The 13,669-nt window shown below is 44.9% G+C and overlaps 2 protein-coding genes across 2 annotated transcripts; one reads left to right on the top strand and one right to left on the bottom strand.

The window, feature by feature from the left end:
• The first annotated feature begins 222 nt into the window (after positions 1-222).
• LOC136436168 (hydroxysteroid 11-beta-dehydrogenase 1-like protein) lies at positions 223-4,375 on the top strand. The gene is made up of 6 exons (XM_066429948.1): positions 223-330; positions 1,791-1,921; positions 2,383-2,494; positions 2,729-2,947; positions 3,537-3,703; positions 4,191-4,375. Exons 1-6 carry the CDS (start codon positions 243-245, stop codon positions 4,368-4,370), a joined length of 897 nt encoding a protein of 298 aa, XP_066286045.1. The 5' UTR covers positions 223-242; the 3' UTR covers positions 4,371-4,375.
• A 2,199-nt stretch (positions 4,376-6,574) lies between these two features.
• LOC136437167 (mucin-22-like) lies at positions 6,575-10,100 on the bottom strand. Its single transcript, XM_066431649.1, has 3 exons — positions 10,097-10,100; positions 8,273-9,895; positions 6,575-7,815 (listed from the first exon to the last, which is right to left on the bottom strand). The coding sequence occupies exons 1-3, from the start codon at positions 10,098-10,100 to the stop codon at positions 6,575-6,577; spliced, it is 2,868 nt and encodes a 955-aa protein (XP_066287746.1).
• Positions 10,101-13,669: the final 3,569 nt, after the last annotated feature.

Here is a 13,669-nt window from a genome sequence, read left to right as displayed (position 1 = left end):
AATGTTTGCGTACGTGTGCTTGTGTATGATTATGTCCATTATTTCTGTGGAACTTGACCGACAGGAGAGCCAGAAAACAACATAACTATACATGCGATCCAGGCCTGTCGTAAAACGACGACGCCCCCGTTTTGCGGCTCAATCGAGAGTCACTCGTATGGCCACGTGTATAGCAGGTGCTTGCTTCAAGTGACCTTTGTCCTACCTGCTCCTTCCTCTGTATAAACACACATACACTCGCCATGTCGCTCCTAGTGCGGGCTAGTCTGCTGGTGTTACTCGGTGCCGTTGCCGTCGGAATCTACTGGAACTACGATGGCTTCGATCCGGGTAAGTCGCTGCCATGACTTACCTCTAGAGGCAAGTCATATTCTAGTCTCTACCAGACTCACCACATCGCCTGTAGGAAGAATACTTTGCCAGGAGCGTTTGAGGTTTTCATTTGCAGCAGGCGCTTCGGAGGGGAAAAGGTTAACCTCACCGTGGACTGACTTTCCTGGCCAGTTATTCAACTTTTTGGCCGAATTCTAGTATACCATCTGTACCCCCATAGCCTGGTGGAGGCTAGTCATATTCGTCGTAGTAGACGATTGCACGACAGGTCTACGACAGAAAACTCATTTTTGGGACAGCCGCGAATATGTCGTACAAACTTCAGCTCTCTTGTCATAGATCTTTAACCACGGTGGGTTCTGTCATAACCTCTACAGACATGTCGTAAAAGGAATATGTTTGATCCTTAACAACGCTTATAACTTATTTTGACAAGACGCGCTCCGTCTTAGTGGACCCAAGTTAGGTAACCCTTTATTTAACTTGTAAGGTGGGCGTGGTCACTTGTGAGACTGTGACAGACCAACAGTTCTTTGTAATGCTTCGTTCGAGCTGAGTTTCTCCCTTTGATGAAGTACTAAAAAATCGCGACTAAGTATAACGTGGGTTACTTTGTTGGTGTTACTGGTGCTGTGGTCATCGGAAAGTACTATGGCTTGGACCCGTGTAAATATTGGCTGTTTAACTGCCATCACGCACCTTATATACATCCCTATTGACGGGTCTTTTGTCCAAGCATTGGCAGTCTGAATATTGTAACTCAAATGTGTCCATTTACATTTTAAGACTTGAAGGTTGTCAAAGGTTCACTCGTTTACTTTAGAAGTGAAAATACGAGTGACAACGCTAGATGGCGAAATACTATGCTTTGGAGTAATTGTTAGATTTACCTTCGCATTCTAACGTCATCAACTTATTGACCTCAACAAGCGAAACATTCACACGCGTGTGTGTTTTAGATACACCACATGTCCTGACGGGAGGCGCAGTTATTTCTTGACTCCAACACGGCACGAAAATTGGATCCGTTACCAATAGCGATAAATGCCAGTTAATGCTTCGGTCACATTTCAAAGCCGGGGCCCGGCCGGGCTGTTTGAGAAAACAAAGAATAAAAGACGCATATCAAGGATATATATAACGTATGGTAAGGAATAATTTTTCAAAAGTTTTGTGTGTTTTGTTGTCTTTTATGTCATAGTTTTCGTTCCCACAAGCTGCCCGGCCGGGCTCCGGGTTGGAAATGTGACCCTAGCATAAGTCCAACAATACCCGGTTAAACTGGCATGATTCGTTGCTTTGGGAACTTACCGGGCATTCATCGCCGTTAGTAAATCCCACTTTTGGCGCAGTGCGGGTTTCGTGGCTTGACACCTGACTTTTTTTCTTTGAGTTATCCGGTTACAAGCTCTAAAGCTCGAGATACATAATTTCGCACCATTCACATTGTCCCTCAGAATCTGTACGCGGTGCAACAGTCGTCATCACGGGCTGCAGTACCGGCATCGGCGAAGAGATGGCGTACCAGTACGCCCGGCTGGGAGCAAAGATCCTCATCACAGCCAGGAGGGAGAACAGGTTGAAGGAGGTGAGAAAGCACCTTTGCATGCTTGTATTGTTTCTGTTTTCTTTTGCTTGTCTTGGTGTGTGTGTAATTTTGTCCCCCGGCTGACTCGGGCCCAAGGTGGCAGGATGTGATTCGCAAAATGGTGTAACAGGAGACTTGCAGGATTGGAAAACTTGGAAGGCTGGTTCGGTCCGGGCCCAAAGTTGATGCTGCAGAAGTCAGAAAAATGAACAGACAGATTAGCGAGAAATTCACACTAATGAATAAATCAAGAAATAAAAATTAAAAAAATTACTAAAGAAATTCACAAAAAATGTTATTTGGGCTAATGGAACCATTTCAGAGCTAGTGTTTTAAAGGTTCGTTAATAATCTATACATAAGGCCATGAAAACTATGGGAATTCAATGTCGGTAGAAAACACGTACAAGTCAGAAGACAATTTTCTTGGTGAGCTAAAGTAGATGATTATTTTCCCCCGAGGTCGTGGCGAAGGCGAAGTCTCTGGGTGCCCAGGAGGCGCACTACGTGGCCGGGGACATGGGGAAGGCGGAGGACTGTGAGAGAACCATTCAAACAGCCAAGGAGAAATTCGGTAGGGCGATAAATCTTTTAAAAATTCAAACATTATATACATGTTGTGTAAGAAGACTCCAGTCCTGAAAATCTCATCGAACTATCAGGATCAAGGGCAAATTTGTTAGTATTTTACTACACTGGGCTAAGTACAGGTCACAACGAAACATGTTGACGTTCAAAGTTGATAGATAGCGAATAGAACCAGCTAAAATTGAATAAATTCAACAATAACGTTTTACATCTTTCCCAGGGAGGTTGGACTACTTGGTGCTGAACCATGTTGGGTCCAACTATAAATCTCTTCAAGACAAATTTCACGAGGGCAAGTCTTGGGACGAAGACCCGGATGTGGACTTCTTCGAAGACTACTTGAACATCAACCTGGTCAGTTACGTCCGGCTGGCCTCCCTGGCCCTGCCTCTGCTGAAGGAGAGTAAAGGACATCTCGTAGTAGTTTCCTCTGGTTTCGGTAATTCATCACTTATATTTCTTTCGTTTTGTTTGCATTATTAACAAATGCATCATTAAGTGTTCGTAACAAACATTTGGCTAGCATGTACAGATCTACTTAACTATAACAAAAGCGATACTATTTGCGTTGAGAGTGAAGTGCGACCAAAGTAAGTTTAATGCATTGAATAGCGCCTACAGCCTTGTAGCGAATACAAGTGAATTTCATGTAACATAGCACTATATATGTAAAAGTGATGAATGCAATGATATTAAGAGCTATAATCGTTCCTACAGTCTACTACTTTCTAAAAATGCATCGAGCTAAGCCCAGTTTGACTTCATCTTTTCAATAACGAGCTCCAGTAACGGAACTGGATTGGGGGGGGGGGGGGGGTCTATAAACTTAGTCACTTTTGGAACCGCATTCTTCACACTGCAGCAGCGCCACCTAGCTGCAGTGCGAAGTAGAAACAGTCATTATTGCCCTGAGGAAGGGGACAGACCGTCACCAAAATGTCGGCTAGGTAAAAACACTTGGTTCTGTACAAAGAACCTTGTTCTCTAGCGTGAAACATAATTTTGCATTCCATGTGTTCTATCTGTAGGTAAAGTACCTTGGCCAAACTTGAGTTTCTACTGCTCCGTGAAGTTCGCGTTGGACGGGTTCTTCAGCTCCCTCCGTGTGGAACTGATGAAGGCTCAGCAGGACGTGTCCGTCACTCTCGCCGTGCTGGGCTACATCGGGACTCCAAAAGTCATTAAAAACTTAGAGGTAAGATGAAAACTTAGAGGTAAGATGAAGTCAACAGCTTGACAGAGGAGCTAACCAATCTCCACTATTTTCCCGCAGCTAATCGAGTCTATTTGAGAGCTTTTGATACATGCTTCAATATTATAAAGGAATCTGGTAAAAGTTGACTCTGACCCCGTTCATACTAAGCCTTTCATAGCCGGCTGAATAAATTGAAAGATTTAGCCGGCTATTTACCCAGCTATCTTGGCTTAATATGAACGCAATTTAGCCGGCTAAATAAGGGTTTTAGAAAGGGTTTTTCAAACCACCTCCTGAGGTGGTTTAAAGTTAGCCTGCTAAAACCCTTATTTAGCCGGTTAAATTGCGTTCATACTAAGCCAAGATAGCCGGGTTAATTAGCCGGCTAAATCTTTTAATTTATTCAGCCGGCTATGAAAGGCTTAGTATGAACGGGGTCTCTATTACAACGGTTTTACTCATGAATTTGTTCCAGAATTCACCAGAGATGCTTGGAATTCTAACCCCGGTAGACCAGACCGCCATGGCCATCATCAGAGGAGGGGCGACTCGAGCCCGAGAGATCTACTATCCGTTCTCCACCTGGCCTCTCACGAAATTCGGGGCCCTGATGCCGCAAATTATGGACTACCTTACCTCTGAGATTGACTTGGTCCAGGAAAGTTAACGATGTGTTCGTAGGATTATTACATTTCCTTATCTTTTCATAACTTTTGTTTCTACTAAGGGATAAAAATATTCAACTTTGTACACATGTTGCAATAGACCGATCCCAAAGCCACGCCCCCTGTTCGATTTCGAACACCTCCGTCAAAAACAGGGTTTGACGGACCAAACATGGCCGCCGCGGCTAGCTTGAAAATAATGCCACTGACTTCGGTTTAGCTTTTGTGGCACTGAAACCCTTTCAAAGCGGGCCAAATAAGAATGCTATGTCTTCTTTGATGAAGGCTGTATCCACCGGGTACAGTTGTTTAAGGAGGGGGTAGGTGTAGTTGCGGTGAGAGCGTGATGTTTTCGGTCAATGTTAAAGCGGTATGCGCCGCATAGCTTTGCCTTGTCGGTGGGCATCAGCGCCCAGTTTCTGACAAGCAGGCGATGCACGTTTAAAACAGGGTTCATATATCTGTGACAGGGTTCCCACTGTATTGATTGCATGCATAACAGCTGCATGGTTTTTAGTAACTAAGAATTAAAATGCATCCTTTTACTTCCCTGTTCACTTTCAAGTTAACCAGTTTCACACACCAGTAACTGAAGATACGAAACTCTGCGCTAGCGTACTTTGTAATAGTCAGCATGTGGTACAAGCTTCCTCTCCTTGACTGCCCGATCTATTTTCTTTTTTAAATTCGTTTTTGTTCTGAGCATGCATTCAACCAATACAGTGGAAAACCAGTCCCAGATATACGTACCCTGCTTTACACGTGCCATTTCTGCCCCGCCAACGCTGTTTTTGACGGAGGTGGGCTGAATAGAACAGGGGGTTCTATTGGTTTTCTATTCGTTCGATATGGTGTTCGACAGGATCGGTCTACGGTATTAACGACTTGAGTTCTTGTTGCCGGAAAGGTAACGATGTGCTCATGCGATTATTACATTTCTCTATCATCTCATAGACTTTTCCCCAACTAAGCTTAAGAGGGATCGGATTAACATTCAACACATGTTGCGTTTACATCAACGACTTGTGTCATATCTTGTGGGACGTCCTAGTAGGTTGAAGCTGTCAAGAATCTGGGTTGACATCTTGAAAATGTGATAGTCACCTGTTATGTCAATCCTTCCACAAATGTGGTAAATCTGAATAAATAGATAAATGAATCAATGAATGAATAAGTTAATGAATAAATAAATAAATAGATGGATGGGTATGTGGATGGATGAATGAATAAATAAATTTCTCAATGACAGACGACGCTGGGTTGCTACGTGTCACGAGTCGTCGTAAGACATTGTCATTTTAATTTCTTTGATAGAATAAAACTGATACATCAACTGCATAGCATACATGTACACCCGTTGTCGCCGAAAGCTACACTGGTCTCACCTAATATACAACGCTTATGTAGACAACTTGAACAAACCATGTTTATCGTACTTCTGTAGACAATCTCGTCAAGCATCGAAAATATTCCAATGGAAGTGTCAGAAATAGAACTTGAGTGCAACTTTACTATTTGCGTAGCCACTCAAAACACGCCACAAATTGTATATTTATGCCAGCTGTACATTGAATATTCCTATTCTAAAACAACGATGCACCGCTTATTGTTCAAACTATTATTCCGTCAGACTCTTGTACAGTATAGTGCGTGTGCGAGGTAAGCTTCGTCTCTCTAAGGGTGCCCGCACCATTTATACAATATATGTACATCGCTTTACATCATTGCCAGTTTATAATGAGTGCTTTTTCCCCGAGCCCTCCAAATGATTTTTAAATGATTTTCTTGTTCTATAAGGCCATACCAATTAATTTCTTTGCTTTCGAACGAAGAATACATGAAACCAGAAGGCTGGGAGGAACACTTGAATCTTTAGCGTCACTACATCTTGCACTATAACGATGATGCATTTAAAAATGTAAAGATAGAGGTAGCTATAGTCCTATCGTCTTTTTGGGGACGTAGAGGCTGTGGGTTTTTTTCCACTGTGTCTAGGGTACGGTATTTGAAGGCAGAGGCCACTTCTCTCCTTCCACCGCCCTTTACCTCCCCAACCGATGTCAGGTCTCCTAGAAAAGTCGTGTAAAGTGCCTTTCCAAGGACACAACGTCTAGCGCGGAATACCAGGAATCGAACCTGAGACATCTAGATCTCGTGTCCGCAAGCCTATCTGGTTGACGCCACCCTATAGCTAAACGAGTAAATTTCACTCGCTAAAAACACGTCTAGTAGACGGGTCGAATGACTTGTATGTCTCTGCCGGGCCCCCCGGCGCCTCCACGCCGTCCCCGGGATGTATCTTGCCCTTGCCCATCTTCTTCCGCTTCAGGAGGAGCGCGACGGCCGAGGCGAGCAGCCCTAGCGCCAGCACGCCCCCCACGGAGCACCCCGCGATCAGCCCGACGTTAGCCCCTGCTGCCGGCTGGTCGACGCTCACTGTCGTTGTGTTACTAATGGCGTCCGTTGCCATGGTAACTACTATTGACTGGGTCGTTTCTTCTGTCGTAGACCTGGACGCTCCTGTAGGCTGGGTCACTCCTTCTGTCGTAGACCCGGACGCTCCTGTAGGCTGGGTCACTCCTTCTGTCGTAGAACCGGACGCTCCTGTAGGCTGGGTCACTCCTTCTGTCGTAGACCCGGACGCTCCTGTAGGCTGGGTCACTCCTTCTGTCGTAGACCCGGACGCTCCTGTAGGCTGGGTCACTCCTGTCGTAGAACCGGACGCTCCTGTAGGCTGGGTCACCCCTGTCGTAGACCCGGACGCTCCTGTAGGCTGGGTCACCCCTGTCGTAGATCCGGACGCTCCTGTAGGCTGGGTCACCCCTGTCGTAGACCCGGACGCTCCTGTAGGCTGGGTCACTCCTTCTGTCGTAGACCCGGACGCTCCTGTAGGCTGGGTCACTCCTTCTGTCGTAGACCCAGACGCTCTTATAGGCTGGGTCACTCCTTCTGTCGTAGACCCGGACGCTCCTGTAGGCTGGGTCACTCCTGTCGTAGACCCGGACGCTCCTGTAGGCTGGGTCACTCCTGTCGTAGACCCGGACGCTCCCGTAGGCTGGGTCACTCCGTCTGTCGTAGACCCGGACGCTCCTGTAGGCTGGGTCACTCCTTCTGTCGTAGACCCGGACGCTCCTGTAGGCTGGGTCACTCCTGTCGTAGACCCGGACGCTCCCGTAGGCTGGGTCACTCCTTCTGTCGTCGACCCTGTCATTTCTGTAGGCTGGGTCGTTCTTCCTGTCGTTGACCCTGTCACTTCTGTAGCCTGGGTCGGTACTTCTGTGGTTGACCCTGTCCCTTCTGTAGCCTGGGTCGGTACTTCTGTGGTTGGCCCTGTCCCTTCTGTAGGCTGGGTCGGTCCTTCTGTGGTTGGCCCTGTCCCTTCTGTAGGCTGGGTCGGTCCTTCTGTCGTGACCCCTGTCCCGAGTGTAGTTGACAGCTCTGTTGTTTCTGTATGGAAAGATATGTAAAATTATATAATGCCATTGCAAGTGTCGAAAGTGATTTAGTGTCTAGAGGAAGAAGAACTTTATTGCACGACAATTGTATCTGGTACAATGTATGGCAACTTACGCATATGAGAGTTGAACTATTGCTAATAGTTAACAAATACAAAGAACTAATCTAATCTATGACTAATGGAAGAAATAATCTATAGAATAATGTACGTGCTAATGCTCTAATGTGATAGTTTGGGTTGGGTTTATGCATATCGCTGTAGAGGATGTTCAAAAGTGATCACTGGCTGAGACTACATGCAGTTGTGGGGACTATTGAGGTAGTTGTGTTGAACTGGGATTGTTTCTACGTGTATCTACATTTCTAAAGGGTGGGTGGATATTATGCCTTGTTTCTACGCTGTGTTATATTATGTAATAATTAGCAGTGACGCCAAGGCCAGTGATACCTAAATCAGTTTGGGGTGACGTCATTGGCAGTTCTGTAGACCGAATCTCTATCGTTGTCGACCCTGGTCCTTCTGTGTCGAGTGTAGTTCCCGCTGAGGTGGCTTCTTCGGTTTGCTGATCTGAGGCGGTGTCATACTGTGTAGTGGCTAAGAGTGTGTTATCAGCTGTGTTAGTGATACCTGTGATAACTTGAAGGGCGTTCGTTGTCCGATCTGTTGACAAAACCTCTTCCGTCGTTAGCTCGGACATTTCTGTGTTGGGTGCTGTTTCGGTTGGCACTAGGGTTTCGGATGAGGTAGATCGGGGTGGGGTAGTTAGCTCTGTTTGTTCATATGTTATGGTGGTGTCAAATTGTGTCATGCTTAAAAGAGTCGTACCAATATCGGTAATACCTGTTGCTGTTGGTTCTGTTTCTTCCGTGTAAGGCGTGGTTTCTTCTGTCGCGAATGCTGAGTCTTCCGTGTAGAGCGTGGTTTCTTCTACAGTGAATCCCGAGTCTTCCGTGTAAGGCGTGGTTTCTTCTGTCGGGAATCCTGAGTCTTCTGTGTAGAGCGTGGTTTCTTCTGTCGTGAATGTTGAGTCTTCCGTGTAGAGCGTGGTTTCTTCTGTCGTCAATGTTGAGTCTTCCGTGTAGAGCGTGGTTTCTTCTGTCGTCAATGTTGAGTCTTCCGCGTAGAGCGTGGTTTCTTCTGTCGTGAATCCTGGATCTTCAGTGTAGAGCGTAGTGTCGGTTGCTTCTACCGTAGATTGTAGCTCTGTCATCACTACGGTTTCGAATGGGGTTGTTGCATCGGTTTGTTGATCTGATGTTGTCTCATCTTGTGTAACGGTCACTAGTGTAGTACCAGGGCCGGTGATGTCTGTGACAAGCATCGTTTCCGTCGCTTCAGCTGTCGTCAGCTCTGCCTCTTCCGTGACGAGCGTAGTGTCGGTCGCTTCTATGGTAGATAGCTCAGTCATCACTACGGTTTCGAATGGAGTTGTTCCATCGGTTTGTTGATCTATCGTTGTCTCATCTTGTGTCATGGTCACGAGTGTAGTGCCGATGTCCGTGGTGTCTGTACTTGTTAAGCCCAGTTCTTCCGTGACAAGCATAGTTTCAGTCGGCTCAACTGTTGTGAGGCCAGATTCTTCTGTGACGAGCGTAGTGTCAGTCAGTCCTATGGTTGTCAGTATTTCGGTCATCACAAGTGTTTCAGATTGGGTGTTTACTTCGGTTTGTTGATCTGTGGTGGCGGCATCTTGTGTCATGGTTATAAGTATAGTACCAAGGTCGGTGGTGACTGGAGTTTCGGTCGCTTCTACGGTAGATAGCTCGGTCATTACCAGGGTTTCGAATGAGGTTGTTCCATCGGTTCGCTCATCTATTGTTGTGTCATATTCAGTCATGGTTAAGAATGTAGTATCAATGTCGTCTGTACCTGTCGTTTCCGTCGCTGCAACCGTCGCTTCTGTGTAGAGCGTGGTTTCGGTCATTTCTGTGGTCGGTACAGGGTCTGTCGTCAGGAGGGTGGTCTGGGGTTGGGTTGTTACTAGAGTGGTCTCCGTTGTCGTCGGGGCAACCGTGGTCGGTACGAAACTGGCATTGTTGCAAAGAGTTTCGTTACAGCACTGCGAATTGACTGTAAAAAAACAAAAACCATAAACGTAAGCATGTGTACTCCCTAATGCTACGGTAGGAATTGGAAAAAGGGGCCCTGCCGGGCAGTTTACGGGCTGGTTCTTTTGAGCGTGACCCCCACGTGATCCCGCGGCACCCAGCGTTAAAATCAACACAGGACCCGGTAACAAATAGGTGCCGTAGTCTAATCGTGAGAATGTACCCATCCAGTGCCCGGCAGTCCAACGGGAAAAATTGTGGCTTCGGGGCCCCGGCCCATTGTTTTAGCTTATCATATTTCGTTATAAGTTAGTGCATCATGTTTTGTTACAAGTTTGTATTCGTATGTTTATTGGTGACGCTAATATAAGTTTCCAACTTGAATGCGTCTCCACTACGTCTGCTTTCTCACTCGAATAAAAACAACAACTCTACTCTACAAAAGACTATGCAGTACAGGGAGACACTATGTAATTGTAACAGTCTTTGTTGGGGTTCTCTTATGTCTGTGCAATACACATGAAGAAACAATTTACCTGCTGATGCTTGGATAAGGGAACATGTGTCCACAGTTGCACATCCTCTCAGGATTAGAAACACGCCGGATCCGGGATTCAACAGGTTGGCCTGGGATTGAAATAAAAGTAGTGCCATTGGAGAATGCCGGTAGCACAGGCGGCATCCCTTTTGAACTTATTAATGCAGTTCAGTTTTAGTTCACGTCTTTTGTTTTAAATCTTATGTTGTTTTTGGACAGACAAGGGCAACGTGGCAATGCACTCAAGTATCTTATAACTTGTTTTAACAGTGCCACGTACAGAGAACAATATACCCATTTTCACACCTGGAGTGAGGAAAGTCGTGTTAAGTGCCTTTCCCAAGGGCACATCATCTATGGCGTCGGGGCATTCGAACCCGGGACCGCTCGGTTCTGGGCCGAACACCCTGCCGTTACGCAACACAACACAACCTTCACGTATTTTCCGTCTTGTACTTCTTTAAAAAAAATATATAATCTGCTTTGTCTTATTCACTGGGAACTCTTCATCACCTATAAAATATAAATGTGATACAAAACGAGGAACGATCGCACAGGTTTGTTGTTATTTCAGCACTTCATTGCCATCGTAACATTTGCGATGACCCACGCTTTGTTTTAAAAGCAAAAACGTGCTCCTATTGATGATGTATTTCAAAGGGACACATCTATCTTAATGTTAGCGTTGCCTTTGTCAAATTTGCTTTGACATAAAAGGTTCAATTTGGTACTGTTTTTACCCTCGGACTAGGAAAGCTTCACGCGGTAGTCTTAGGTGTCAAACCTCTGCAAGCAAAAGAACCCAGCACACTTGTCGAGCTTGAGAGAAGCATGCGGGGGGGGGGGGGCTTGCAGTGTGATTGGTTACATGTAACTAGTGGCGAGCTCATCCGCTGCCAGCCATAGAAAAGGCGTTACGCTTCGCTCCATCCTGAGTATGGTCACATTACCTTTGAAAAAGATTATGAGTAATGTTTTAAAGTGATAGTCATGTCGTCATGGATGTGGCACCTCGTATCATCCTGTGGGTGCGACTACAATAATACAAACAGGACAAAATACTGACCCAAAAACGTACCCAAAAAACGCCCCATAGTAGGCCAAAAGCACAGGGATAATGTTTTCTTATGGTTGACAAGCGCTGATAGGCTGTGGTCTGACAAAAAGGTGTTACAGTTCCGTTCTGCTGACTTTATCAAGCAAGCGTGGCAGAATACAATCGGGTGTTTTCATTGCTTTGACAGGTTGACTGGTGGCATACAGTGACGTGTCACCACTCCATTCTACCGTTTGTTGCCCTTTTGTACGAAAGGCATCCATTATGTCATGTTGTGTCAGACTGCTATGGTGATTGGTGACAGGTACATGTACATTATGTAAGCACCAAGCAGAGGTTGGGTTGGTGATCGTTTTTGTACGTAGTTTTACTGCTTTCCTTTCGGAGGTCTTCTACATCCATTTTACTAGCTGCCTTGGTGAAAAATGCTGCGTAGAAAACATACAATACGAAACGATACAAGCCATAAGAAGTACAAAATCGGATCGAAAACCACATATACGCTTAAACATTCGCCTATATGAAGACTTTACTTTGATAACATCTAGAATACTCCACATATTGCTGTAACCTGTAAGATATTCCAACTCAGTGCACGCGTCATGTTCTTACATGATCTATTGCAACTGGAAATTCTTGATCACACGCATGGATATTCGCACGGAGATCTGTACCGCAACAAAAGTTTAGAGGTAGGATTTTTCCTTTCTTTTTAGAATGAGGGTATACTAACTATTCCTTCTAGTTATAATAAGGTCTACGTAACTACACGTATCATAGACGTACGTGCTACGAATATCCGCAATTGCTAAAGATTGAAAAGTTAGCCGGTAGTAAAAATAAATCGCAAAGACTTTCTGACCTGACATATTTCGTCCGCCCCGCATGTCTGGTTGCCGACGGAAGAGCTGGAGGGACTGGCCAGACAGACGTCGTAATCGGAGTAAGAGAGCCCGTTTATGTTCGTCCCCGTACACGTGTAGCAGGTCAGGGCGTTGATTTGCCCTGTGGGAAAACGTTCTAGTGAATCTTTTGGAAAGTTGACAATTTAATATGTAGCCCGACGAAATTGACTTTAAAGAGTGGAAGGACCAGCAATGACTTCTTTTGAATCTACTCTTGACGTCTTTGATACTCTACTTTTACTACCTAATCTAGTAGGTTCCAAATTAGACACCAATTCCATGTAGTTTTTTAACTGATTTCTTTCTTTCTTTCAAAAGATTTCTTTTCTGTCTACAAAAAGACATTCATCATTGAGTCTATGGTTACTTTTCCACATAAAAGACAACGTAGAGCTAGTTGTTCGGAAAGTCGGGAAATACAAAATACGACTAACGTAGACAGGAATACATACTGACACGTTGGATTCTTTTGCATCTACTCTGTACGTATTAAATGATACCTTCGCCTGTAGTACGTTGATTCCAAACTATACGACTTTCAGTTGGTTTTTAAACTTATAGCTTTCTTTCGTGTCATATATTTCTTATCATCCTTCATCAAAAGTTTTCTTTTCTGCTTTCAAAAAGACTTCATCGTTGAGTCTTTGGTCACGCATTTGTTCAAGTTACTACCATGCGCAAAAAATTCCCATTCAAGTATTTCAGCTTTTCTTACTTTTCCTATCCTTCAAATCATTATCGTTCCCATACATTTTTCGTCTAGAATACGTTTTCAGACAGTCAAATAGTAAAAAAACAACAACTTACCAATAAGCAGAGCTAGGACCAAGCAGCCAACAACTCTGAGTGCCATCTTTCAACTGACTGATATTGACGCAGCGCATTCTTATCAATAGAGTAAACAAAAGATACGAAACATTACCGGCCATGCTCTATCTTTAGTGCCGCGTGCCAAGCCCTTTTAACTTGTATTATACGGCTAGTTGTAGCGCATAATAAAACGTATTGCTTGTTTATGCGTGCGAAAACACTAACACAATGGCCACCGGAATGGGTCAAACTGTGTGGGAGAGGTCAGAAAAATAAGTGCACTCTTTTCAAGTTGACTGTTCCCCCGACAACCTCTACACGCTTACACTCCCTATGCACTAGAGGATGCGGTCGATGAGCGACCAAAGATTTGACAGATCGGTCAATGAATTTCATAGAAATCTATCTACCTTGTGTTTTGAATAAAAATTTTGAATCTTGCATGAAGTTCCAATGATGAAATCAATGGTCATCTATCGCCGTCTA

Source organism: Branchiostoma lanceolatum, chromosome 6 (assembly GCF_035083965.1).
Source record: "Branchiostoma lanceolatum isolate klBraLanc5 chromosome 6, klBraLanc5.hap2, whole genome shotgun sequence".
NCBI classification, from domain to species: Eukaryota; Metazoa; Chordata; class Leptocardii; order Amphioxiformes; family Branchiostomatidae; genus Branchiostoma; species Branchiostoma lanceolatum.
This window is presented reverse-complemented; position numbering and strand designations above follow the sequence as displayed.